General features: G+C 38.4%; 3 protein-coding genes across 3 annotated transcripts in view; 1 reads left to right on the forward strand and 2 right to left on the reverse strand.

The window, feature by feature from the left end:
* Nucleotides 1-14,878, reverse strand: part of LOC103507347 (60S ribosomal protein L4-like) — a 16,177-nt gene extending 1,299 nt beyond the window's left edge. The window contains exons 1-4 of the mRNA XM_026822233.1: nt 14,798-14,878; nt 11,676-11,979; nt 10,943-11,009; nt 10,405-10,564 (exon numbers count right to left, since the gene is read on the reverse strand). Coding sequence (XP_026678034.1) covers nt 10,405-10,564; nt 10,943-11,009; nt 11,676-11,940 — 492 coding nt within the window. The 5' untranslated portion in view covers nt 11,941-11,979; nt 14,798-14,878. The remainder of the gene's footprint in view (nt 1-10,404; nt 10,565-10,942; nt 11,010-11,675; nt 11,980-14,797) is intronic.
* Nucleotides 14,879-15,471: 593 nt separating this feature from the next.
* Nucleotides 15,472-20,685, reverse strand: LOC103507348 (protein starmaker-like). The gene is made up of 7 exons (XM_008471817.1): nt 20,665-20,685; nt 20,343-20,486; nt 18,490-18,733; nt 17,826-18,047; nt 17,319-17,606; nt 16,946-17,065; nt 15,472-15,995 (listed from the first exon to the last, which is right to left on the reverse strand). The coding sequence occupies exons 1-7, from the start codon at nt 20,683-20,685 to the stop codon at nt 15,472-15,474; spliced, it is 1,563 nt and encodes a 520-aa protein (XP_008470039.1).
* Nucleotides 20,686-21,244: 559 nt separating this feature from the next.
* Nucleotides 21,245-26,944, forward strand: LOC103507349 (ubiquitin carboxyl-terminal hydrolase 34-like). Its single transcript, XM_008471818.1, has 7 exons — nt 21,245-21,956; nt 22,664-22,885; nt 23,280-23,502; nt 23,735-23,952; nt 24,854-25,131; nt 25,621-25,839; nt 26,813-26,944. The coding sequence occupies exons 1-7, from the start codon at nt 21,245-21,247 to the stop codon at nt 26,942-26,944; spliced, it is 2,004 nt and encodes a 667-aa protein (XP_008470040.1).

Genomic DNA, 26,944 nt, shown 5'->3' on the forward strand with positions numbered 1-26,944 from the left:
GAAGTGCTTCAGGTCCAATTAATACTTTTTTACTTTTATTCTACAGGTTTTTTTTTTTTTTTTTTTTTTTACTTTTAATACCTAAGTACCAGTATCCCGTATGTACTATGTATCCTATGGCTTTATAGTGCTAACAAGGTTTCAAAGATAAAGAATCCTACAGCATCAACAAGGTTTCAAAAGTACCTTTTTTTTTTTTTCCTTTAAAGTGCTTTAACACTACGTACAGTAGGTCGTTCGCGCTGCAAAAGTACCTTTGAAAATAACACAATGTGAAAACATATGAATAGTCTTCAGGCAGTGACACCATGTTCCTTTATCTTGTCAGATAACAATGAATGAGTCCACTGTAAAAACCCAAATGGCTGACGTTTTCTCACAAACAAAACCATGTTATGAAATATTATTTTCCTCTGACATTGAAATATCCAGGAGACATTGATGGGACTTGGTTATATGTGAGAGCTGACAATTATGAGAGTGACATTGTACAATAGTTTGGAAAGTTAGTAGGTACCTACCCCATGATTTGCATATGGGGACATTCGAGCTATCATGACTCACCGATTAGGTTTATGTCTTGATGGTAGATACAAAAATTATTATGCTGTCTATGGCAGCGTTTAAAAAAGGGGTTGGTTTTTGTCTATTTTCAGAGCATTTTATTACAAACCATTATCATTGTAAGTACCTAGTAGGCTAGTAGCTAGATGGCCGTATAGTGATAAAGGAGTAGGTTTAATTCCAATACGTACCTCATACGAAAATTTGGACAGGGCAATTCCCATTACTTTTGTGCAGACACACTTATGAAATGAAACTGGTAATTTAGACTGTTGTAAAGAATGAAGACACAAGTTCAAGAGACACGAGTAAAATTGAAAAGAACGAAAAGAGCAACCCTATTTTCCCATGAACAGGATGAAAATGAAATTACAAGGCTGGCTAGATTTTCTCACAAACAAAACCATGTTATGAAATATTATTTTCCTCTGACATTGAAATATCCAGGAAACATTGATGGGACTTGGTTATATGTGAGAGCTGACAATTATGAGAGTGACATTGTACAATAGTTTGGAAAGTTAGTAGGTACCCCATGATTTGCATATGGGGACATTCGAGCTATCATGACTCACCGATTAGGTTTATGACTTGATGGTAGATACAAAAATTATCATGCTGTCTATGGCAGGGTTTAAAAAAAGGGGTTGGTTTTTGTCTATTTTCAGAGCATTTTATTTCAAACCATTATCATTGTAAGTACCTAGTAGGCTAGTAGCTAGATGGCCCTATAGTGATAAAGGAGTAGGTATAATTCCAATACGTACCTCATACGAAAATTTGGACAGGGCAATTCCCATTACTTTTGTGCAGACACACTTATGAAATGAAACTGGTAAAAAATTATCATGCTGTCTATGGCAGGGTTTAAAAAAAGGGGTTGGTTTTTGTCTATTTTCAGAGCATTTTATTTCAAACCATTATCATTGTAAGCACCTAGTAGGCTAGTAGCTAGATGGCCCTATAGTGATAAAGGAGTAGGTAATTCCAATAATACGTACCTCATACGAAAATTTGGACAGGGCAATTCCCATTACTTTTGTGCAGACACACTTATGAAATAAAACTGGTAATTTAGACTGTTGTAAAGAATGAAGACACAAGTTCGAGAGACACGAGTAAAATTGAAAAGAACGAAAAGAGCAACCCTATTTTCCCATGAACAGGATGAAAATGAAATTACAAGGCTGGCTAGAAAAGGGGGCTACGCCATTTGCTTGCAACCTGCAACCTTGGAATTTGGAGAAAAAAAATAAATAAAAACAATCGAAATTTTTCAAGATGGCGTTATCACAAGTTTTCGTAACAGTGGGGACCACGAAATTTGACGAATTAATTGATAAGATTCAATCCAAGGAGTAAATAAAAACAATCGACATTTTTCAAGATGGCGTTATCACAAGTTTTCGTAACAGTGGGGACCACGAAATTTGACGAATTAATTGATAAGATTCAATCCAAGGAGATATTAAAGGTAATTTTCATAATTTACACAATGTGAACTTCAATTTTATACTAATTTCCGCTCTTCTGAATGGCGTTAAAACGTGAAATTTCCATTTTCCAAAAATTGAAAAAATCCATTTTGCAGAAGAAAGGAGTTTGGATTAGGAACAGCTGTTTTTTGTTTTGATTTTTAGATAGGAGAAAGCGGACAACGAACCTTGTGTGTTTGAGATAAAATCCGCCCCCGAGCAGGAATCGAACGCGCGACCTAGCGCTTACAAGGCAGATGCGCTACCTTCCAAGTTAACTAGGCTGACTATAAAGGTAATTTTCATAATTTATACAATGTGAACTTCAATTTTATACTAATTTCCGCTCTTCAGAATGGCGTTAAAACGTGAAATTTCCATTTTCCAAAAAATCCATTTTGCAGTTTTGCAGAAGAAAGGAGTTTGGATTAGGAACAGCTGTTTTTTGTTTTGATTTTTTTTTTAACTTTTTCTGGTGACTTTTTGTTCGGTTGGCAACTTGCTAAAGCCCTGTTCATACGATGCATCAGTAGTCTCCCCGCCCAGCAGGTACCTACTGTAATTTCCTGTCACCTCCAATAAGAACCTCTACCTATTTGATCATTCACCACTGTTCAATCTTACAGATTCTAAAATCCAAAGGCTGTAAAAAGTTAATCATTCAACACGGAAATGGAGACATCAAACCAAACATCACAGAATCAGGACTGACCGTACATAGTTACGACTACAAAAGTTCGATCTCTGAAGACATCGAATCATCCGACCTGGTTATAGCTCACGCAGGTACAGACAGATCTTTCTATTGTTCCCCAGCCTAGTTGGCTGGCTTGCGCTGGGCTGTGGGTTCCATTCCCGCCCGGGCGGATTTCATCTTCCACGGATAACGTTCGTTCTCAGAACGATTAGCTTTCTCGTATCCTGTTATTCCTCTCTTTGCTTTCGGAACGATAAGATCTTAGGAGTTACAGTTCCCTCTATCAAACCTATAGAACTGTGACTATTGAGGATCGCTTCGAAATCGAAAATAGGACAGGCGGGTTCCATTCCCGCCCGGGGCGGATTTCATCCTCAATGGATAACGTTCGTTCTTAAAACGATTAGCTTTCTCGTATCCTGTCATTGTGTCATTTCTCTCTTTGCTTTCGGAACGATAAGATCTTAAGAGTTACAGTTCCCTCTATCAAACCTATAGAACTGTGACTATTGAGGATCGCTTCGAAATCGAAAATAGGACAGGATAGAAGAAGGCCAGCAGCCAGCCTTTCCAAGAACGAACCTCGAAGGAAAAGCTAGCCTTTCCGAATGGGCGAGAAACAGATCCGCGGCCTTGCGCTTACAAGGCAGGCGCGCTACCAACCAAGCTAACTAGGTTGGTTAGCGCTTATTTTGGTTCTAACACGTAGAAAAATAATTTAACTGGCCCCATTTTGTTCCTCAGGTGCTGGCACCAGTCTCGAAGTTCTGGAGGCCGGAAAGCTCCTTATCACCGTCGTCAATCAATCCCTCATGGACAACCATCAGTTGGAACTAGCCCAGAAGTTCCACGAACTAGGCTACAGCTTGTATTGCGTTCCTGATTAATTACACACCAAATAAACAATGACAAAGAGTGAGGTGCACTCTGCTTTCCAGTCTAACAAGTAGTCAACCTTACTACGATGATTCTCAGTTATAAACTAGGATTCTCACTTGGATAAGTCGTAAAAAATGTTATGACTAATTTTCCATCAGTCATTAGCTTATTAGTTATGAATGTTATGGTTAACACAATGGATGCCAATCTTGTACATACCTAATTAGTTTTACTAATTGGGTGAGGAATTACATTTAATTGGCATGGGAGCCTTTTCTTACAAAATTCCCAAGTGCAGAGTTCAAATTTCTACGACCTTTGTACCTCATTAGATGAGGCCTACTAACGCTATTAGATGCGCAGCCCAATTGATGAGTCAGTCTCTCCTTTTGAATGGACAAAATAATAGGCAATAGAAGGAAGGGAAAAACATGTCTGCCATAATCATAATCCCCAAAATTATATTCTTCCTGGAGTAACTTTTTGGTTCCTACAATACCACATCTTAAGTAACATCTTGAAAAGTAAGTAACCATATCTACAATTCTTCCTCAGCATAAAATAGTTGAAGTAGCCTTGCATAAAAAGCTACCATATGTATAATAGAGACGAGAAAAAAAAAGTACTTTACTCTTTACTGTTTTCAATTAGCCATTCTAACTTCACTATCAGTGCCAAGTCAAAGTAAAACAAAAATTATCACATATAAACAGTGGAAATGATTCAGAATTATCAATGCCATTTGATATGTAACATGAGCCCTTTCCCTGCCTCTAATCATGAACATGATTATTATTGTGAATAACATGATATGAAAACATGTACTTCTACAATCACACACATGAAAAGTTTTTCACAATTATACAACAAACCAAGAAAAGCATTGGCATTGGTTTACTCTTGGTTCTTAGGTAGGTTATAAATTGGGTTTATGTTAGGCCAGCCACTCACTATCAGGTAGACCTGACAGATACACCTGATCAGGTCCGGCTGTCAGGTCTACCTGATAGTGTGTTTGTGTGCTGCTCAGGTAGACCTGATCAGGTGTACCTTTCAGGTCTAACTGATAGTGAGTGTCTGGTATTAGACATTCAGCAGGATTCAAGCATTCAGATTCTGATTGAAGAGGCTCTCAGCTTCAACTCGAACAATAATGGGCAGGACCACAATTAGTTGATTAAACTAGGCTTGAGTAGGTATCTAAATATGAAAATAACTTTTACTCTTCACTGGTTTAAACCAGTGAAGAGTAAAAGTTATTTTCATATTTAGATACCTACTCAAGCCTAGTTTAATCAACTAATTGTGGTCCTGCCCATTATTGTTCGAGTTGAAGCTGAGAGCCTCTTCAATCAGAATCTGAATGCTTGAATCCTGCTGAATGTCTAATACCAGACACTCACTATCAGTTAGACCTGAAAGGTACACCTGATCAGGTCTACCTGAGCAGCACACAAACACACACGTAACGTGATGGCTGTCCTGAACGAGATTACCCATAATATCATGGGAAAACTTTGAACATCTTTCTGACTCCCCGTGACTTCACAGAATATGACGTGACGGTAGTGTGTTTCTACCTTTATTTTGAAATTTCGCAGTTGCGGCGGTGTTTACAGGCTCATACTGTTGAAATTCGGTCCAGTTTAGTGGGCCTAAAAAACCGATTTTACAACCAATAGGATTTTTTTTTTTTTTGAAATTAATACAAACAACCAATGAAAGGTACTATTTGTACACACCCTCAATTTACTACCAAAAGAGTTTCATCAGAGCTTTTGAAAAGTAAAATTTCATTCACTTTGTATCAGCAACAACACTACCACCACCACGTAACGTGATGGCTGTCCTGAACGAGATTACCCACAATATCATGGGAAAACTTTTAACATCTTTCCGACTCCCCGTGACTTCACGTGATATGACGTGACGGTAGTGTGTTTCTACCTTTATTATGAAATTTCGCAGTTGCGGCGGTGTTTACAGGCTCATACTGTTGAAATTCGGTCCAGTTTAGTGGGCCTAAAAACCGATTTTACAACCAATAGGATTTTTGAAATTAATACAAACAACCAATGAAAGGTACTATTTGTACACACCCTCATTATACTACCAAAAGAGTTTCATCAGAGCTTTTGAAAAGTAAAATTTCATTCACTTTGTATCAGCAACACGGACCAAAAGCAAATCATCATTGAAACTCATTGCTAATTACTAATTATCCTCATTGGCTTTTAACTTATAAGTTACAAGTAACATCTACAAACAATTTCCATTTTATATTAAAACATCAATTAACAAGAGACCACAAGCGGACTATATAAGAAAAAATGTCACGTATCGCTGCCCACTTGAAAGCATGAAAGGAAAACCATTCAAGTGAACGCCTGAGGATACTTGGACTTTGCTTTGGTGTCACGTATCGCTGCCCACTTGAAAGTATGAAAGGGAAAACCATTCAAGTGAACGCCTGAGGATACTTGGACTTTGCTTTGGCACAAACGTTGTACATACGGGAACAATTGAAAAGGAGCTGTCCATATGTCGTTAGTGGTGTGCGAAACAGGTGGTCAGTCCCTAATAATTTGCACATTACTTATGTATGTGCTTTGAAAGCACTTAAGTTTAAGTCTCAAGGTTTTATAATAACTTGAAGACGTTTCTATTCAAATTACTTCGGTAAATAATACCTATTCATGAACCTAAATAAATTTATCTGTAATTTTGTTACATTTTTGACCTTCGAAATAGAAACAGTTTGATAAAATGGACACAAAATAAAAGGAAAAGCACAATTACATCAGTTAGGCGACGACATGCTACAGTTTAATAATCAGAATGATTCATTATGTATCAAATGACACGTTGCTTTCATCACAATAATTATGCTTTCCTATAAATTGAACTTGCCAAAAAATGAACAATCAAAAGTTTTGTCCTCGTAAAGTTTCATCAGAGCTTTTGAAAAGTAAAATTTCAGTCACTTTGTATCAGCAACACGGACCAAAAGCAAATCATCATTGAAACATGTTGCTAATTACTAATTATCCTCATTGGCTTTTAACTTATAAGTTACAAGTAACATCTACAAACAATTTCCATTTTATATTAAAACATCAATTAACAAGAGACCACAAGCAGACTTTATATGAAAAAATGTCACGTATCGCTGCCCACTTGAAAGCATGAAAGGAAAACCATTCAAGTGAACGCCTGAGGATACTTGGACTTTGCTTTGGCACAAACGTTGTACATACGGGAACAATTGAAAAGGAGCTGTCCATATGTCGTTAGTGGTGTGCGAAACAGGTGGTCAGTCCCTAATAATTTGCACATTACTTATGTATGTGCTTTGAAAGCACTTAAGTTTAAGTCTCAAGGTTTTATAATAACTTGAAGACGTTTCTATTCAAATTACCTCGGTAAGTAATACCTATTCATGAACCTAAATAATTTTATCTGTAATTTTGTTACATTTTTGACCTTCGAAATAGAAACAGTTTGATAAAATGGACACAAAATAAAAGGAAAAGCACAATTACATCAGTTAGGCGACGACATGCTACGGTTTAATAATCAAAGTGATTCATTATGTGTCAAATGACACGTTGCTTTCATCACGATAATTATGCTTTCCTATAAATTGAACTTGCCAAAAAATGAACAATCAAAAGTTTCATAAAGTTTCATCAGAGCTTTTGAAAAGTAAAATTTCAGTCACTTTGTATCAGCAACACGGACCAAAAGCAAATCATCATTGAAACATGTGAAAAGAACGGTCTATTTCGTGTAAGTAAACTTGGCTATCCCACTCAAGACTAGAGTTGACAGAGTATATTTTGAGAGAATCAAGCAGAAAAGAACCATACACAAGACAATTCCCCCTATGGATGGATGATTGTTCGAGCCGCGGAAGTCGCCTCTCCAAGCATTCAATTTCCCAGACCGTATGACAGCGGCGGTTTCCATGGAAGCAAGAAAAACTTTTTCCCGTCATGGATTTTCGATTTTTTCCATCGTAACTTTTGTTGCTGATCGATACACAGTCGATTTTTACAAATCACATTCATTTTCAATAAAGCTTATCCCCTTGGATATGGTTTGCATTGCATAAGTAAGATAGTCTATTTTTTTCCAAATAAGTAAGCAAGTTCATATAACGTAACAATGATTCTTTCCTGCTTAATGCTGTCCATTTCAGACAAGATAGGTATAGAGGTAATGATGTAAGTAAAAAGTGGCATAGGTATAGAGGTAATGATGTAAGTAAAAAGTGGCATAGGTATAGAGGTAATGATGTAAGTAAAAAGTGGCCGGGACTCCGAGCAAAAATTTGGATGTAGTACTTACTCCTCTCTTCTCGGCCAGCTTGGCTTCGCGGGCGAGCTTCCTCTTCTCCTCGGAGATGATAGCGGACCGGATGGTTACCTGGGCGAACGGGTTGAGACGCAGCATCATACGCTTGTTGGTCAGCGGGTTCAACTTACTCGTAAAAAGAAGTTTCACAAGCAAAAGAAATAAAACCAAGTTGATTTAGGGAATATGTTGTACTAAGTTTAGATTCCATCAGAGCTTTCAAAAAAGTTATCAGTCACTTTAAACTCAGCAACACGGGAAAGTAGATCATCATCGAAATCTTACATCCAGTTCTCAGACAAAACTTGCTAATAATGTTCAAACTCCTTATCAGATTTTACAAAATTTGAAAAATTCCTTCAGTTTTCTAGTTCAAGACAATCAGGTGTCAACGGGTCCACACGGAAATGGGTTTCAGAACCCAATGCTCTGAAATGAAAAGGTTTTCATCATTTTATCTTGAAAAGAAACTCTGTTCCCACCTTTGTAATAGCTTTCCTATCCCATTTTTCACATTCCAAACTTTACAATTTCCTGTTTTGTGATGGTCTTCTTCAGAATCAGATGGATACTAAATTTCATCACATGGCATCAGCCGAAAGATGGTGTTGGTTCAATCATCATTTTCAATCGTGGATAGGACCATACTTTTTTCCACACCTCCCTCATTAATCTTATTATCTCTCCAACCAAAACAAAACAGACCTAGAGTATTGATTTATGCAGCAAACAAATCATTTTCAACCGTGGATAGGGCCTTTCTTTTTCTCACTTCCCTCAATAATCTCACTATCCAACCTAAATCAGATCTAGAGTATTGACTTGGATAAACAGTTCCTTCTTTACGAAGTTATTCAGTGGCACTTGGCTTCACCCGTAATATTTTCAATTATCATGAAGGTGGTGATGCATTTACCTACTGATTCTTAGTTTTATTATTATTTCAATTTTTGTTCGCAGCTCCGGGAGCTGAGTGCACATAGAATACAGGGTGCATCCAGCACGCCATGGAGGTTACAATGTATTTAATATAGCACAACTATACTTAAGTGTGAAATGTAATGAATGGAAAGTTATCAGTGATCCTTGTGGAAGCGATCACTTCCCTATCAGTTTTTCCTTTGATGATGAGAGAAATGAGCAAGTGGAACCATATGAAAGTAATAAAAGAAACTTCAAGAAGGCGGATAAAATTTCAAATTCCTAAAAGTAAAAAATACTTCAGATGAGCACTAATATTCTGATTCAATCGGCTAACCTAGCAGATTTGGATTAATTGATGCAAGCAAACTACTGCTTGAATGTAAACCACCAAAGACCAGATTTCAGTCAAGCAAGCGCAGAATAATTTTTCATAATCAATTAAATATTCATTTAAATGAAGATTATTTTACTCATCATTATAATCTGGTCTTTGTTTTCTATATCTAACATCTACTTGGCTAACAAAATCAACTACTGCTTGAATGTAAAATACCAAAGACCAGATTTCAGTCAAGCAAGCGCAGAATAATTTTTCATAATCAATGAAATATTCATTTAAATGAAGATTATTTTACTCATCATTATAATCTGGTCTTTGTTTTCTATATCTAACATCTACTTGGCTAACAAAATCCCTTCAACAATTGGTTAAGTACAGCTTATCAGGAGCAATAATGCCGAAGAGTCAAATGTTTAATAAAGAGGAACTCGAACACATTCTTGAGAAAGATACGAATTCATCAGAGACTTGGCTATCCCACTTAAGACTAGAGAGTTGACACAATATATTTTAAGAGAATTAAGCAGAAAAGAACCATACACAAAACAATTCCCCTTATGGATGGATGATTGTTCGAGCCGCGGAAGTCGCCTCTCCAAGCATTCAATTTCCCAGACCGTATGACAGCGGCGGTTTCCATGGAAGCAAGAAAAACTTTTTCTCGTCATGGATTTTCGATTTTTTCCATCGTTGTAACTTTTGTTGCTGATCGATACACAGTCCATTTTCACAAATCACATTCATTTTCAATAAAGCTTATCCCCTTGGATATGGTTTGCATTGCATAAGTAAGATAGTCTATTTTTTTTCCGTATAAGTAAGCAAGTCCATATAACGTAACAATGATTCTTTCCTGCTTAATGCTGTCCATTTCAGACAAGATAGGTATAGAGGTAATGATGTAAGTAAAAAGTGGGTGTTACAACTTGTTTCCGTATAGCTGCGTAACCGCGGTTCCTATGATGGGAACCGCGGTTCCCGGTTTGGCCACCCCTGGTATAGAGGTAATGATGTAAGTAAAAAGTGGCCGGGACTCCGACCAAATATTTGGATGTAGTACTTACTCCTCTCTTCTCAGCCAGCTTGGCTTCGCGGGCGAGCTTCCTCTTCTCTTCGGAGATGATAGCGGACCGCGGGACTCCGAGCAAAGATTTGGATGTAGTACTTACTCCTCTCTTCTCAGCCAGCTTGGCTTCGCGGGCGAGCTTCCTCTTCTCTTCGGAGATGATAGCGGACCGGATGGTTACCTGGGCGAACGGGTTGAGACGCAGCATCATACGCTTGTTGGTCAGCGGGTTCAACTTACGCGAGGCACGACGCACACCACGGCTGTAATACAGGGAGGGAAATAAATTAGTCTCCTTGGTATGGGGTGGAGTGGATTGAAAGACATTGAGTCTCTTTAGGGGCACTGCATTTCAGTAGGTAAACACGTCCCTTTGAACACCGCATTTCATAATGGTATAAGACTTACCGCTCGTCGCGTCGTGGGTTTCAATAGTGTCAACAAAATCACTTAATCTTTGGGGAATCGAAAAGTATAAAATGAGGTACCTTACTATATTTAGACGAGGAATGATTAACTTTGTAGACTTTATCAAGGAAACTGCTCGGCAACTTTGGCAAACAAGGAAATAACGGTACCTAAGCAACAATGTCAAATTGCCAATGCATAGGATGTCTAATATAATCGCCAATAATACTCACATGGGGCGGCGCAGCACCTTCTTGATCTCCTCGGACTTGAGGAGGCGGGCCAGGTCGGTGTTGGCCACTAAAACTTCAAATTTCCAAAATGTAAAAATGCTTGAAACAAGCACTGATATTCAGAGGCAATTTATTAACCCAGCAGTTTTGGATTAATTGATGCAAGCAAACTACTGCTTGAATGTAAAATACCAAAGACCAGATTTCAGTCAAGCAAGCACAGAATAATTTTTCACAATCAATGAAATATTCATTTAAATGAAGATTATTTACTCATCATTATAATCTGGTCTTTGTTTTCTATATCCAACATCTACTTGGCTAACAAAATCCCTTCAACAATTGGTTAAGTAGGTACAGCTTTTTTTTTTGTATTTATTAAAGTACTACTACTACTTATCAGGAGCAATAATGCCGAAGAGTCAAATGTTTAATAAAGAGGAACTCGAACACATTCTTGAGAAAGATACGAATTCATCAGAGCTTTTGAAAAGTAAAGTTTCATTCACTTTGTATCAGCAACACGGACCAAAAGCAAATCATCATCTGAATAAATTGAAATTCAAGTATGGTATCTACTTCTGGGGAGGGCGGGGGTTACAACGACCCCTTTGAGAAATTTTGGTGTTAGTGGAGAAAAGCACAATTACATCAGTTAGGCGACGACATGCTACAGTTTAATAATCAAAATGATTCATTATGTGTCACATGACACGTTGCTTTGTGTTGGCCATCTTGGGCTGGGGCAGAGAGTAGCCCTTCTTCAGCGGCGCCTTCGTTTTCCACGAGCCGTACAGGGCGTCCAATTTCTTGAACGCGGACTCGGTCCAGATGACAAATCGGCCCACGTGACCGCCCGGCGCCAGTTTGAGCAGATTGAGCTTGCTCACGCTGATGAGTTCGACGCCGGGAATGTTGCGGAAGGCCTTGGTGAGGCCGCGGTCCTTGCCGTACACCACCAGGGGGCCACGACGCTGGATGCGCCGACGGTTGCGCATCTTACCCTTACCAGCGCGCCAGCGGCGGGACTTGTACACCTGGCGACAGAGGAGGGAGGGGGGGAATAATTATGCTTTCCTTCTAAATTGTATGTGAAATTGAGAGCCAAACAGAGAACAGTATCAATCAAAGTTTTAAATTTATCTTGTCAAGATTCATCAGAGCTTTTGAAAAGTAAAATTTCAGTCACTTTGTATCAGCAACACGGACCAAAAGCAAATCATCATTGAAACATACAAGCTAAATTGTACTGGAAATTGAGAGCCAAACAGAGAACAGTATCAATCAAAGTTTTAAATTTATCTTGTCAAGATTCATCAGAGCTTTTGAAAAGTAAAATTAAAGAATCATAAGAAAATTTAGAATATTGGTAACTTTTTATCATCATAAATAAATATAAGAATAATAGAAATATCAAGACAAGATAAGCCATTTCAGTCACTTTGTATCAGCAACACGGACCAAAAGCAAATCATCATTGAAACATACAAGCATTAGTCCCCAATTTCGCCAGAAAGCACAAGAACATTTTAAACCCAAAATAATCTACAATTTTATTAGATACTCGTAATTTAAAACAGCCCATTTTTTTATTAATAAAAAATGTCATGTATCGCTGCCCACTTGAAAGCATGAAAGGAAAACCATTCAAGTGAACGCCTGAGGATACTTGGACTTTGCTTTGGCACAAACGTTGTCACAAGCATTAGTCCCCAATTTCGCCAGAAAGTACAAGAATATTTTAAACACAAAATAATCTACAATTTTATTAGATACTCGTAATTTAAAACAGCCCATTTTTTTTTATTAATAAAAAATGTCATGTATCACTGCCCACTTGAAAGCATGAAAGGAAAACCATTCAAGTGAACGCCTGAGGATACTTGGACTTTGCTTTGGCACAAACGTTGTACATACGGGAACAATTGAAAAGGAGCTGTCCATATGTCGTTAGTGTTGTGCTAAATATAACGAACAATACAAATAATTAAGAAACATGTATAAATTATGATGGCTTGACTGACCTTGTAAACAGAAACACAACAGAAACTACCTAACAACAACCCATGTAAATTTCCAACCTATTTCTCAAAAATGCTCAACTAGTTCTCAATTCAACAGTTATGTGCTTAAAAAAAAAAAAAAAAAATAAATATAACGAACAATACAAATAATTAAGAAACATGTATAAATTATGATGGCTAACAACCCATGTAAATTTCCAACCTATTTCTCAAAAATGCTCAACTAGTTTAAAAAAGAAAACAGTTTGGGTTGACTTCAAATGTGTTTAATTTATGTTTGAATTATAAATATTAATTTCATTGAACACTTCTTTTATGAAAAAACTATAAATATTGATTTCATTGAACACTTCTTTTATGAAAAACTGTATGATCCATTGTCATGGTAACAGCCCGTTTCTACACGGTGGAGAAACGATCTGAGCTGAGGGAAATGACAGGGTGGTTCACAAATATTGATGTAGCACAGTAGCACGCAGATCGACATTCTCAGGGGTACAAATACGAAGAATGTAATCGGGATATCTGTGCAAAAATGATGTTGAACCTTCCAGTAGATTTTATCTACTTAAAAATTGTTTTACAGTAGGTAATCCTTTGGGGAAAAAAACCCTCATTTTTTTTATTAATATTTATTAGAGTGTGCCAACATGGAAAAAACCTTGCCTTATCATTACAGTGAATATGGCTAGAAAGGTAAAAGTTGTACCTAGTGATGGATATTTAAAAGATAAAAACCAAAGTAGAGAGTAAGAAACAAACATAATCGGGATATCTGTGCAGGAGTTATGTTGAACCTTCCAGTAGATTTTACCAACATAAGAATAAAAATAAAATTGTGTAACAATAATAATTTGGGGGAAAACCTAGCCTTGTTATTACAGTAAATACAATTAGTAATGTAAAAGGTTTTACCTAGTGATGATGATGATATTAAAAACTGAAGAAGAGAGTAAAACAAACATACCACTGAATAGAATCAAGCCTCAATGAAGTCTTCATTTTGAAAAATAGCACAAAACTTCAAACAAATTATATTATTATAAAAATATAATTGATTTTCGAGATGTTACTCCAACATAAGCAATTTCACAACTGAAAGTAAGATGACCTTTTGATGGAGGTAAAGGTAACAGTGTTACAACACCCATTTATATGTAATAGAAGACATAAAAAGGACAAGGGTGGGAGCAGATATACGGGTATAGGGATATAAATAGAACACTATAACTAGTTAGGCAGGGGAAGAACAAAAGGAACACTGGTTTCTCAGAAGATAATCAGGTACCTAGACCTTGAACTACAAAAACAGACCTTGGACCCTTTTGAAACTAATTATTTTTTGTCCACCTATTTCAGGTCACATAATGACTAATGGTCACATAATGACTTAATGAGTAAGGAAATTCCAGTATAAGATATGTAATTTTAAAAGGTGCCACTGCTTTGTACCTACAAAGGGATTTATGTTTTTTTTTTTATATATATACATCATGCATTACCTCCTTCTTGTGGTACCTTGATGAGGATATTATGCTATTCCTGACCATTTTCCCCAACACTTACCTAATGAGATTCTCTACATTTAATGAATTTGGCAAATTTTTGATATACTTACCTATCTATAAACATTCCTTATACAACTTTATATTTCCATCTACAACCTTCTTCAACACTTTCCAATATTATTCTACGTTGTTTAGATTTAGGATAATAAAAATTCCAAAATCCTACAGTATTGACCTAAAACAAGAATATTGAAACACCATACAAAAGTAAAAAGTAATCACATGCATGCAAGCAGAGTGAAAGTGAATGTTTGGGACCTTACCTTCAAGACATCATTCCAGGCCTTGATTCTGTGCAAGAAGATGGTGGCTTGCTTGGTTTTCTTGTATTCTTGAATGAAGTATTAAGAACATTAATATTTCTGACTGCAACGAGTTGCGTAAATTTATCCAGTATGAACTTTTTTCCAGTCACCTTTGAATATCAACACCATACCCGGTGAATTAATCATGGGCATGATACACGATACTACCATGATTATTGTGTCTTTTACCGCCCAACTGATCAGAGATATACTACGGGATGGGCATGCTACGATACAAGCTAGCAGTAAATAAAAACGGCGATGAAACGCGCTTTTTTTTTAATAACCATGGGAGGTAGATCACCTACCTTGTGAGCACTAGGTCACAGATTGGATTTCCGCCCAGTACAAAATTCTATACAGATTAGGTTCGTTATCGGAATGGCTGTCTATCTTGTCCTCCTTCTCACTTCGATTTCGCGATGATAAGACCTCCGTTAAATAAAATCATGTAAAAATCAATCCAACCTACCTGTGGATTCTCCATCGGGCTGTTTACTTGGACCCGCAACCTCATTCGTATCTACACCACTGGTTTCACTAGCCTTCACTATCACCTCTCTATCATCAACAGGCTTATCAGTGCCCGTAGGCTTATCAGATCTCATCAAGTCAAATAAAATCATTTAAAATCAGTCCCACCTACCTGTTGATTCTCCATCGATCTGTTTACTTGGTCCAGCAACCTCACTCGCATCTACACCACTGGTGTCACTAGCCTTCACTATCACCTCTCTATCATCAATAGGTTTATCAGAGCCGGATTTAGAAGGGGTCTTATCTGAGTCTTCTACAGCTTTATCAGTGCTAACTCCAGAGGGCTTATCAGATTTTCCTTCATCACTTGTTGTACTGGCTTTTCCTTCATCACTGGTCGTACCAGATTTCTTTTCCTCGCTTGTTGTACCAGGTTTCTCTCCGTCACTGATTGTACCAGACTTCTCGGAGGAAATACCCGGTTTCTCGCTAGTTGTACCAGATTTTTCGCTGCTTATACCCGTTTTCTCGCTACAAGCAGGGGCGGAGGGTGAGTCTACAGCGACAGAGGCGCTCGTGGTGGCAGAATCTGGAACTTTGCTTTCGATTTCCTTCTCTTCGCTGTCGGCTTGTGGCGTGTCTTTGGGTTTGGCTGTCAGTTTCTTCCGCGAAGGTTCACCTGTAAAGAAGAGATTGAATGGCTTGAAATACCTAGTCAACCTAGTGTAATTCGATACAAAAAAGTTCAATACTAATAATTTCAAGTTCAATGCTAATGAAGTAAGCAGTGATAACACGTTGAATGTTATCAGTTTCCAATGGATCACTGAAGTTAAGCAACATTGCGCGTTGTTAGGTTGTTATCATGATGGTAATCGTGTTGTGCTGGCTTTTCCCGGCCCCTCTCGTAGATTCGTAGAAGCTCAACCCGTCCTTTGGGGCTGACCGGCCCCTACACCTAAGCCTCAGTTTGGGCTTTTTGTGTGTCCGGCCCCTCTCAGGCTGGCTAAAGTTGATGTGAGGAGGCTGATAGCTTGTCGCCAAATGAAGGGTAAAACTTCAGTCCATAAATCCTTAGCATTTGTTGTTACACAGTGACGTAAAAAAATAAAGAAATAAAATAATCTCCATTTAATGATCTGTTGTCATAGCCCAACTTCCGTACTTAAGGTTCGAGTGGAACACATCATATGTTGTTGTTGTAGTAGCAGACTCCTCTCCTTCCTCACATCAACCCAGCAATGCAGTTGGCAATTCAAGGAATTCAGCGGTGGCTAAAAGGTTTTGCCAGAGATCAATGACCGTGAGTGTTGTAGGTCTTCCAGGATAATTGAATAGGTGAGGTGTGTCATGGGGACTTTGGCTACATTGGTTGCATTTATCTTCAATGGATGGTTCTCACGATGGATGCGTCTACGCCGCGGGACCACTTGGAGTCTTCAAAACTTCAACCAAAGGCCATCACCCCCCCTCAGTCTCGGATTCGATTTCCGCCCAGGACAAAGTTTGAATCTACACAGATTAGGTTCGTTTTCGGAATGGCTGTCTATCTTGTCCTCCTTCTCACTTCGATTTCGGAATGATAAGACCTCCGTTAAATAAAATCATGCAAAAATCAGTCCAACCTACCTGTTGATTCTCCATCGGTCTGTTTACTCGGCCCCGCAACCTCATTCGTATCTACACCACTGGTTTCACTAGCCTTCACTATCACTTCTCTATCATCAATAGGCTTATAAGTGCTGTAGGCTTATCAGATCTCATCAAGTTAAATAAAATCATGTAAAAATCAATACATCTACCTGTTGATTCTCCATCGGTCTGTTTACTGGGCCCCGCAACCTCACTCGTATCTACACCACTCCCGCAATCTCACTCGTATCTACACCACTGGTGTCACTAGCCTTCACTATCACCTCTCTCTCATCAATAGGCTTATCAGTGCCGTAGGTTTATCAGATCTCATCATGTTAAATAAAAGCATATAACAGTTTTCACCTACCTGTTGATTCTCCATCGGTCTGTTTACTCGGCCCCGCAACTTCACTCGTATCTACACCACTGGTGTCACTAGCCTTCACTATCACCTCTCTATCATCAATAGGCTTATCAGAGCCGGATTCAGAAGGGGTCTTATCCGTGTCTTCTACAGCTTTATCAGTGCTAACTCCAGAGGGCTTATTAGATTTTCCTTCATCACTTGTTGTACTAGCTTTTCCTTCATCACTGATCGTACCAGATTTCTTTTCCTCGCTTGTTGTACCAGGTTTCTCTCCGTCACTGATTGTACCAGACTTCTCGGAGGAAATACCCGGTTTAATAGGCTTATCAGAGCCGGATTTAGAAGGGGTCTTATCCGTGTCTTCTACAGCTTTATCAGTGCTAACTCCAGAGGGCTTATCAGATTTTCCTTCATCACTTGTTGTACTAGCTTTTCCTTCATCACTGGTCGTACCAGATTTCTTTTCCTCGCTTGTTGTACCAGGTTTCTCTCCGTCACTGATTGTACCAGACTTCTCGGAGGAAATACCCGGTTTCTCGCTAGTTGTACCAGATTTTTCGCTGCTTATACCCGTTTTCTCGCTACAAGCAGGGGCGGAGGGTGAGTCTACAGCGACAGAGGCGCTCGTGGTGGCAGACTCTGGAACTTTGCTTTCGCTTTCCTTCTCTTCGCTGTCGGCTTGTGGCGTGTCTTTGGGTTTGGCTGTCAGTTTCTTCCGCGAAGGTTCACCTGTAAAGAAGAGATTGAATGGCACATGCCAATGTTAAGGTGGATTTGAAGTCAAAGGAAGAGATTTGGCTATGAGTTCCCTAGTCTACAATCCCACAGGTTGCAAATGTGCTTGGCTGGTTTCAAGATCGATAACACCTTTAAAAGCATCTTGTTCGTGGACATTACAAGTTACACTATGTACACAAACAATCCAAAAGAAGTAACCTACTTTAAATATGTGAGACCATGTTAGACTTGCCACCAATTCAATTGATGTGGAGGACTTTGGGGACAGTTTTTAGATAATTAGACAAGAATCGAAATTGCTGTCTCGCATAGGGTTAGGGAGAATTGCCTGTCAACACCGGCCTAAATGAGAGAGCAAGATCATATGTCTTTAGCATCAATTCAATTAGAATAAATCGACAGTAAAAAAAAATCTTCGGTGTGAGTGACTCACCTATGAGTACCTGTCTGGATTTGACCTTGTAGAGGAACTTCCTGAGCAGAGGTCTGAACTGATGGGGCGGTAATAGCGGTGGCTGCATACAGTAGACAATGGATAGGGCGCGTAGCTCGGCATTTAGCTTGGCACAGGACGCTATGCTGATCTGATCACTCTGCTGAGAGTCAATGTCCGCCAGGGTGGACACTAGACACTCCATGATCTGACAGGTCTGCTCTGTGAGGACTGAAGAGGATGTCTGAAACATCGAGATATTATTTTTTGAAGAGGTACGTTTGGTTCGAGTTCAAGTCATGTCATAAAATTTAGCGTAGTGTATTAAGCGGGGAACGACATTTGTGATAAGCATTTATGCTGAACACAATTACTTTTTTCCTCTCTCTTTGAAGGGGTTTGATAGAGGGAACTGTAACTGCTGAGTTCCTATTGTCCCGAAATCGAAGAGAGGACAGAAAACCAGCCGTTCTGAGAACGAACCTCTTCTGTTTTTGTTGTCAAATGTCGGGAATTTGGCGATTAGGTCATTCTTACACGTGCATCCCAATACTTTTCCACGATGTCGTTGCTGGACATCTCAGTAAGTTCGCCCCGTTCCCTGTTTCGTTAAAAGTGACAAAGTTCGCCCCGTTCAATAATCGAACCCGCAACCTAGTTCGTACAAGAAATTTTTAACATTCCCAAGCGGTAGGTATATTTCCACTTAGGAGATTTTCAAGAAACTGGCTGTATAGACAATGTGTTTTCAACTTACAACTACCTTCGGGAAGAATTGGACTAGGAAATCATAGATGACTTGATTGTTGAGCAGAATTCTCTCGTCTATGATGACAGCTTCAGCGTAGTCTATGAAGTAAGGACACGTGACTAGGGTACTCGTGTATTTCTTGGCCAACTCCTGGAATTGACAAAACAGAAAGAAGGTTAATCAGTTATGATTTCTCAATTTCTTTGGCCTAAAAGTACCGGTTAAGCTAATAAATTGTACACAAACAATACAGAAGAGAAGGACAAAAGTATAGATCACGTGGTGTGACGTTCTTTTGGTCACACACTGGCTTAAAGATATGAAATACATAGTTAAAAATATGATACATGATTTAAACTTGATGAAAGCCGTTAATAAAATTTTAATAAATCAAACAGTAGATTTTTTTTTTCCGAGATTCTCTGTAATTTATATAAAGCCAAAACAAAAAGGAAAAGTGAAGAAAATATCAAGACAGAATTGATTAAACTTGGAGGAACTGTAGGTGATAAAAGAACAAACACACAGAAGAAATGTCAAAGAACCAATTACCCGTGAAGAAAAAGAAGAACTACGCTCGTGATGAGTTAACCGACCTCAATGGAGTAGTGGTTAGCACGGTGAACTTTGAATCTGATTTTGGTTCGAGTTCAAGTCATGTCATAAAATTTAGCGTAGTGTATTAAGCGGGGAACGACATTTGTGACAAGCATTTATGCTGAACACAATTCCTTTTTTTCTCTCTCTTTGAAGAGGTTTGATAGAGGGAACTGTAACTGCTGAGTTCCTATCGAAGAGAGGACAGAAAACCAGCCGTTCCGAGAACGAACCTCTTCTGTTTTTGTTGTCAAATGTCGGGAATTCGGCGATTAGGTCATTCTTACACGTGCATCCCAATACTTTTCCACGATGTTGTTGCTGGACATCTCAGTAAGCTCGCCCTTACCTGTTTAGTTAAAAGTTACAAAGTTCGCCCCGTTCAGGAATCGAACCCGCAACCTAGTTCGTACAAGAAATTTTTAACATTCCCAAGCGGTAGGTATATTTCCACTTAAGAGATTTTCAAGAAACTGGTTGTATAGACAATGTGTTTTCAACTTACAACTACCTTCGGGAAGAATTGGACTAGGAAATCATAGATGACTTGATTGTTGAGCAGAATTCTCTCGTCTATGATGACAGCTTCAGCGTAGTCTATGAAGTAAGGACATGTGACTAGGGTACTTGTGTATTTCTTGGCCAACTCCTGGAATTGACAAAACAGAAAGAAAGTTAATCAGTTATGATTTCTCAATGTCTTTGTTCTTAAGGTACCGGTTAAGCTAATAAATTGTACACAAACAATACAGAAGAGAAGGACAGAAGTATAGATCACGTGGTGTGGCGTTATTTTGGTCACACACTGGCTTAAAGATATGAAATACATCGTTAAAAATATGATACATGATTAAAACTTGATGAAAGCCGTTAATAAAATTTTAATAAATCAAACAGTAGATTTTTTTTTCGAGATCCTCTGTAATTTATATAAAGCCAAAACAAAAAGGAAAAAGTGAAGAAAATATCAAGACAGAATTGATTAAACTTAGTTAATCAGTTATGATTTCTCAATGTCTTTGGCGTAAAGGTACCGGTTAAGCTAATAAATTGTACACAAACAATACAGAAGAGAAGGACAGCATGTGGCTGAACTACACGACAGTCTGGTGAAACATTTGCATTTTCTGAACAAAACTATGGAAAAAACTGTCCAACAGGGAAAGCTATTTTGGTCACACACTGGCTTAGAGATATGAAATACATCGATAAAAATATGATAAATGATTTAAACTTGATGAAAGCCGTTTATAAAATTTTAATAAATTAAACAGTAGATTTTTTTTCGAGATCCTCTGTAATTTATATAAAGCCAAAACAAAAAGGAAAAAGTGAAGAAAATATCAAGACAGAATTGATTAAACTTGGAGGAAATTTAGGTGATAAAAGAACAAACACACAGAAGAAATGTCAAAGAACCAATTACCCGTGAAGAAAAAGAAGAACTACGCTCGTGATGAGTTAGATCTGCACATGACAAGAATTTCAGGAAACTACGGTATTCAGTTATTTGAGCAGCATGTGGCTGAACTACACGACAGTCTGGTGAAACATTTGCATTTTCTGAACAAAACTATGGAAAAAACTGAACTGTCCAAAAGGGAAAGCTATTTAGAATATCTATCCGACTTAGGAGCAGAGGTGAATGAAATGAACGTCTACAACACAGGCATATTTCACAAAATTCAAACAACGTTGGGAATGCAAAAGAAATTCAAAGAAGATCACGCACAGTTGATGAAAATGAGAGCCAAACTAGATCAGTTACCAGGATTGTTTTCCAGTGTTAGGGAAAAAATCAAGGAACAAACACATGGGAAACTATTAGATCCACACGATAAGTTGCTTAAAGGTCTGGAGAAAATGGAAGAGAATTTTCGTCGTAAAATCGAAAATCTGGAATCCGAGGAGAAGAGGAATCTATATTTACCACCTGAACATGTGGAGCAGATTAAATTTCGGACCAAACAACTTGAACGTAACAAATTGAGAAATTTAAAACTGGAAACAAAATGTATCGACATTAAACACACAATCTATTGTGACGCTCATAAGGAAAGCTTTGATAATCAGGTTGATGCGTTGGAAATTCAAATTCTCAACAAAAATGATTATATTCGTAACCTTTGGAACGTAACAAATTGAGAAATTTAAAACTGGAAACAAAATGTATCGACTTTAAACACACAATCGATTGTGACGCTCATAAGGAAAGCTTTGATAATCAGGTTGATGCGTTGGAAATTCAAATTCTCAACAAAAATGATTATATTCGTAACTTAAGAGCTCGCATTAATAAAGCTAATGAGGAAATTCGTTGTATCCAACAGCACTTTTAACAATCACGCCATATCTGTGTTCAATATCAAGTCATCACTCTGATGTTTTTTTTTTTTTCCTTTAAAGCGCTTTAACTTTACGGGCAGTAGGTCGTTCACGCTGATATCCCTAGGTTACATTAGGTTGTATAGATTGAGGGTTTTGAAGTATAGGAATAGAGAATCAACCCCTTCAACATCGTCGGATAGGGAGGGAGGTGAGGGCAAAGAGGAGCGGATGTGGGCATGTGTGAGCCAATGAAATGGTTTAACCTAAAGGTGTTAATAATTAATCAACCACACTATACTTATGTTTAATTATATGTCTACGCAAGTAATACCCTGGCAATTATTCAGTTCCAGTTGTTGGCAACCAATAATTCAATAGGTAAACAATACTTGAAAAAAAGGCTGAAATACTGATAAGGCTTTCAAGAACATAACCCAGATATTGTAAACATATCCCCTTTTTCTAATGTAATTCACTCATGTCTATTCTCTTTTACAGACAAGGAGAAGTCTAGCAGCAAGGAAGATGGATTCAAGTTGAAAAAGAAAGATGTCGAGAAGGTGGTCAACTTCAGTCAGACATGGGTCCAGCGACAATGCTCATGCTGGTTCCGAGGGGAAAACGTAGAAAGGTTTCAGCAACTGACTCAGAGTATCATTATTCTTGTCCTGCAGTTGCTGAAAACTTACAAGGGGGAACCCACTGTGTTTAATCCCAAGGGTATGGATCATTGTTTTTCTTTAGAATTAATCTCAGCTGCTTTAGGAAATACATTACTTTCCCTCCTATAGGGTAAAGAAAGTAAAAATCTTTGAACTAAGTACAGGAAAGGAATTTTAACCATGTTAAGCATACTTGAATGTTAGTCAAAACTTTAATGTTGTTTCCCACCTGATACACCTTAAGGAAATTTCATGTCTCAGGGGGAATCATGAAAGCCTAGCATAACCTATGTTAGCAGTTGCCTCTCACGTAAAAATTGAACTAATTATTTCTCATTATCTCTGACCTTACCATATATTCTATTCATTGTCAACCTTTGTTGAGAATGTTGAAATAAAGTCTCTCATTAGCTCATTACATATTTTGCATTGCCCTTCTTTTTCCCCCTCAGTGTCAGATGACGAGTGGCAAATTGATGAACTTGACAAACCCCTTCACTTTCTGGCCAAAGTGTTTCTTCTGAACTTTCCTCTCTACTCGGTGCAAAAGCAGGTGATCCAAGCAAAGCTTGAGGACATGGGTCAATGTGACGGGATTGGAAACAGCTTCTGCCCAGACATGCATGAGCTGGAGGTACCCGCCTTCCTGTTCCGCAATGTCAACCTTTTCAATAAGTAAGCCCCTTTTGTATGTATAAATCTTACATTAATTAGACTTACTTTGTTGGACTTAGCCCAGAAGAGGTTTATTGGAGAAGCATAAATAAGCAGCATTCTATTAAAAAAGAAAAGACACTCCCCCATGAGAATAAAGATTTCCAATGGAATGATTGTTTTGCTGTGTTGATCAACCAGTCACAGGCTGACAGGTTCTTTATTTATTTCTAATTAATGTTTCTCTCTGCAGATGTGGTGGAGTAGAAATCATGACACAATGCTTTGACCATCAATCTCTGCCCGTCACTGTAGCACATGCTATGATTGCTGTCGTTTGTAATTTGAAGCTATGGATCAATTTCCGTATGGTGATTCAGATGTTTATACCACTCCGATCAAAGGTGTTACGCTACATGTGCAAGATGGCAGACAAGGACTTGCGCACGCAGGGGATCAAGGCCATGGCAGGTAATGTGTGTTTTTATGTTTTATTTTCTTTATTTAATATATCAAGTAATATAAATTATACAAGAGGATCCTTCCTTTGGTAAATCTGGTTTAGTGGTCAATTCTGCGGTACAGGATGTTAACCTTATTACATAACTCAGATATGGACCCTGTGCAGTGTGCAATCCCTACATAGGTCGGATATGAATTAAAACCGACCAAAGTCGGCCCGACAGTCGAATAGAGAATAGACTGGACAGTGTTGTCGGATCGAGGATAGACAGGTTGGAAAATAATCCTAGAATGGACAGTGTTGCAAATACGAGGTTAGATCGAATAGATTCACGATTAGACGTTGCCAGATTGAACCGGTTAGAACCGAATAGACTGGACAGTGTTGCCAGACTGGACCGGTTGACGGGTTCAGCCAATCAAAGAATACTAAAGAAAAGAAAGAAAAGGGGTGAAGAAAGGAAAGGTAATGTGTTTTTTATGTTTTATTTTCTTTATTTAATATATCAAGTAATATAAATTATACAAGAGGATCCTTCCTTTGGTAAATCTGGTTTAGTGGTCAATTCTGCGGTACAGGATGTTAACCTTATTACATAACTCAGATATGGACCCTGTGCAGTGTGCAATCCCTACATAGGTCGGATATGAACTATGACCCTCTAGCAACCTGTGTAATATATTGAAATTACCACAAGTAGTCTTGGCTAGAGACCATCAACCCCCCTTGGTGCAACTACACCACTACAACTACCTAATACTACAAAATCACCCATTTATACAGTTAGTAAACACCAGATTCATCACCCCTACCCCTGCCTTGGAAAATTTTGCTTATAGACTGGATTCAATTTTAGATGCAGTTGATTTTTTCTTCCTTTCAACAAAATTCTCTTCTCCTCTTGCACAGATTATATGTGGTCGGCCGTGAAAGACCCCCTGGAGTCCCCAGCCTCATTTGACCGCGACGGCCTTCAGCTGGCCTTCAAATATTTCACCTCCTCCACTCTTACAATGCGACTGGCCGGTATCTCTCAGATCAACAACCATATCAATCTGTACGGGGAGGTATGCTCGGGTGGAGATGGGGGTGGTAGTGAAGCGGATAGCATTGGGTCATGTCTTGCCAATTGGCTCCTGGAGAACAACATCATTTCGCACATTTTCGGCCCGAATCTTCACGTTGAGGTATGTATGACGTGTGTGACAGGCGGCGGCGTTTTCTCCTGCTACTTGAGCAGTGTCTTTTACAGGTTTATATACCCATTTTATCGAATGTGAATTACCTACCATATAAATAAAAATAAGTAAGAGGTATAACTATAACTATATCGCAAAACTTTGGTGTTCTTGTGTAGACCCAGGACCTGATTCAGAAATAGTGTCTCTACCCGCCCGTCTGATAATGGACATACTGTGGTATGTGCATGTCCAACATAGAAGTTGTTTCATTATTACAAAAAAAAAAAAAAAAAAAAAAAAGGACAAACACCAACAAAAAAAAAAAAAAAAAAAGTTTTTAAAAAAAAAAAAAAAAAAAAAAAAAAAATGGCAATCACTCATCTGAAGAAGAAAAAAAATACCTTGTTGAATATTTAGTCAACTCTAACAACGATTAAAATCAAGTATTTAGTGTCCACGGTATTGTAAACAATGCCTATCTTTTCTCCTCACTAGGTGATCAAGCAGAGTCACGTGATCTTGAACTTCCTCGCCATGGAGTGTAAGATTACCAACGAGCATATGGACATCATGTGGGGAGCCGCCCAACTGAAACATGTTAGTAAACAGGTGTACGATCTACTTACCCCCCTGGTCAAACATGTGGAGACCGGCCCTGTGCTACATCTGTACAATCTACTGTGTACTCTGGAACCCAGACATCATTCTGAACAGGTGAGTAAACAGGTGTTTGATTAGTAAACAGGTGTACGATCTACTTACCCCCCTGGTCAAACATGTGGAGACCGGCCCTGTGCTACATCTGTACAATCTACTGTGTACACTGGAACCCAGACATCATTCTGAACAGGTGAGTAAACAGGTGTTTTATTTACTGAATTCGCTTGAAACTTTGGGAATCCTTAAGTTTCTTTTAGCACCAAAGAACTTCCTTTGGAAATACCCAAGTTTTCTTTCATCCTTGAAAGAAAACTAGCGATTCCTTACACACGCAATATTTGAATCATTCCCAGGAAGAATGGCCTATGTTATGTTTGCTACTAACTAACATGGTCTCTTCTTCCTGGGAACGATCGATTTGTGTCCTAATTTTACGTCATCTGTCTTCATTTAAGCCATTTTTTTTTTTTTTTTTCCACGATCTACTGACCCCCCTGGTCAAACATGTGGAGACCGGCCCTGTGTTGCATCTGTACAATCTACTGTGTACACTGGAACCCAGACATCATTCTGAACAGGTGAGTAAACAGGTGTACGATCTACTGACCCTCCTGGTCAAACATGTGGAGACCGGCCCTGTGCTACATCTGTACAATCTATTGTGTACACTGGAACCCAGACATCATTCTGAACAGGTGAGTAAACAGGTGTTCGATTTACTGAATTCCCTTGAAACTTTGGGAATCCTTAAGTTTCTTTTAGCACCAAAGAACTTCCTTTGGAAATACCCAAGTTTTCTTTCATCCTTGAAATAAAACTAGCGATTCCTTACTCACGCAATATTTGAATCATTCCCAAGAAGAATGGCCTATGTTATGTTTGCTACTAACTAACATGGGCTCTTCTTCCTGGGAACGATCGATTTATGTCTTAATTTTACGTTATCTGACATCATTTAAGCCATTATTTTTTTATTTATTTTTTTTTTTTTACCTACTTGAAAAAATATTCTTTCTCTCTCCCACAGAGTCTCCTTCTCACTTCGAACATTCTCAAGTTCATCTGGGCCTCGTCAGCCAGCTACTCTCTCGCCCAGGGCGGAAGCTTCATCGACTTCGGCAAAGCTGCACCATCTCACTCATCACATACCTACTCCTAA

This window comes from Diaphorina citri, unplaced genomic scaffold, assembly GCF_000475195.1.
Source record: "Diaphorina citri unplaced genomic scaffold, Diaci psyllid genome assembly version 1.1 scaffold306, whole genome shotgun sequence".
NCBI lineage: Eukaryota > Metazoa > Arthropoda > Insecta > Hemiptera > Psyllidae > Diaphorina > Diaphorina citri.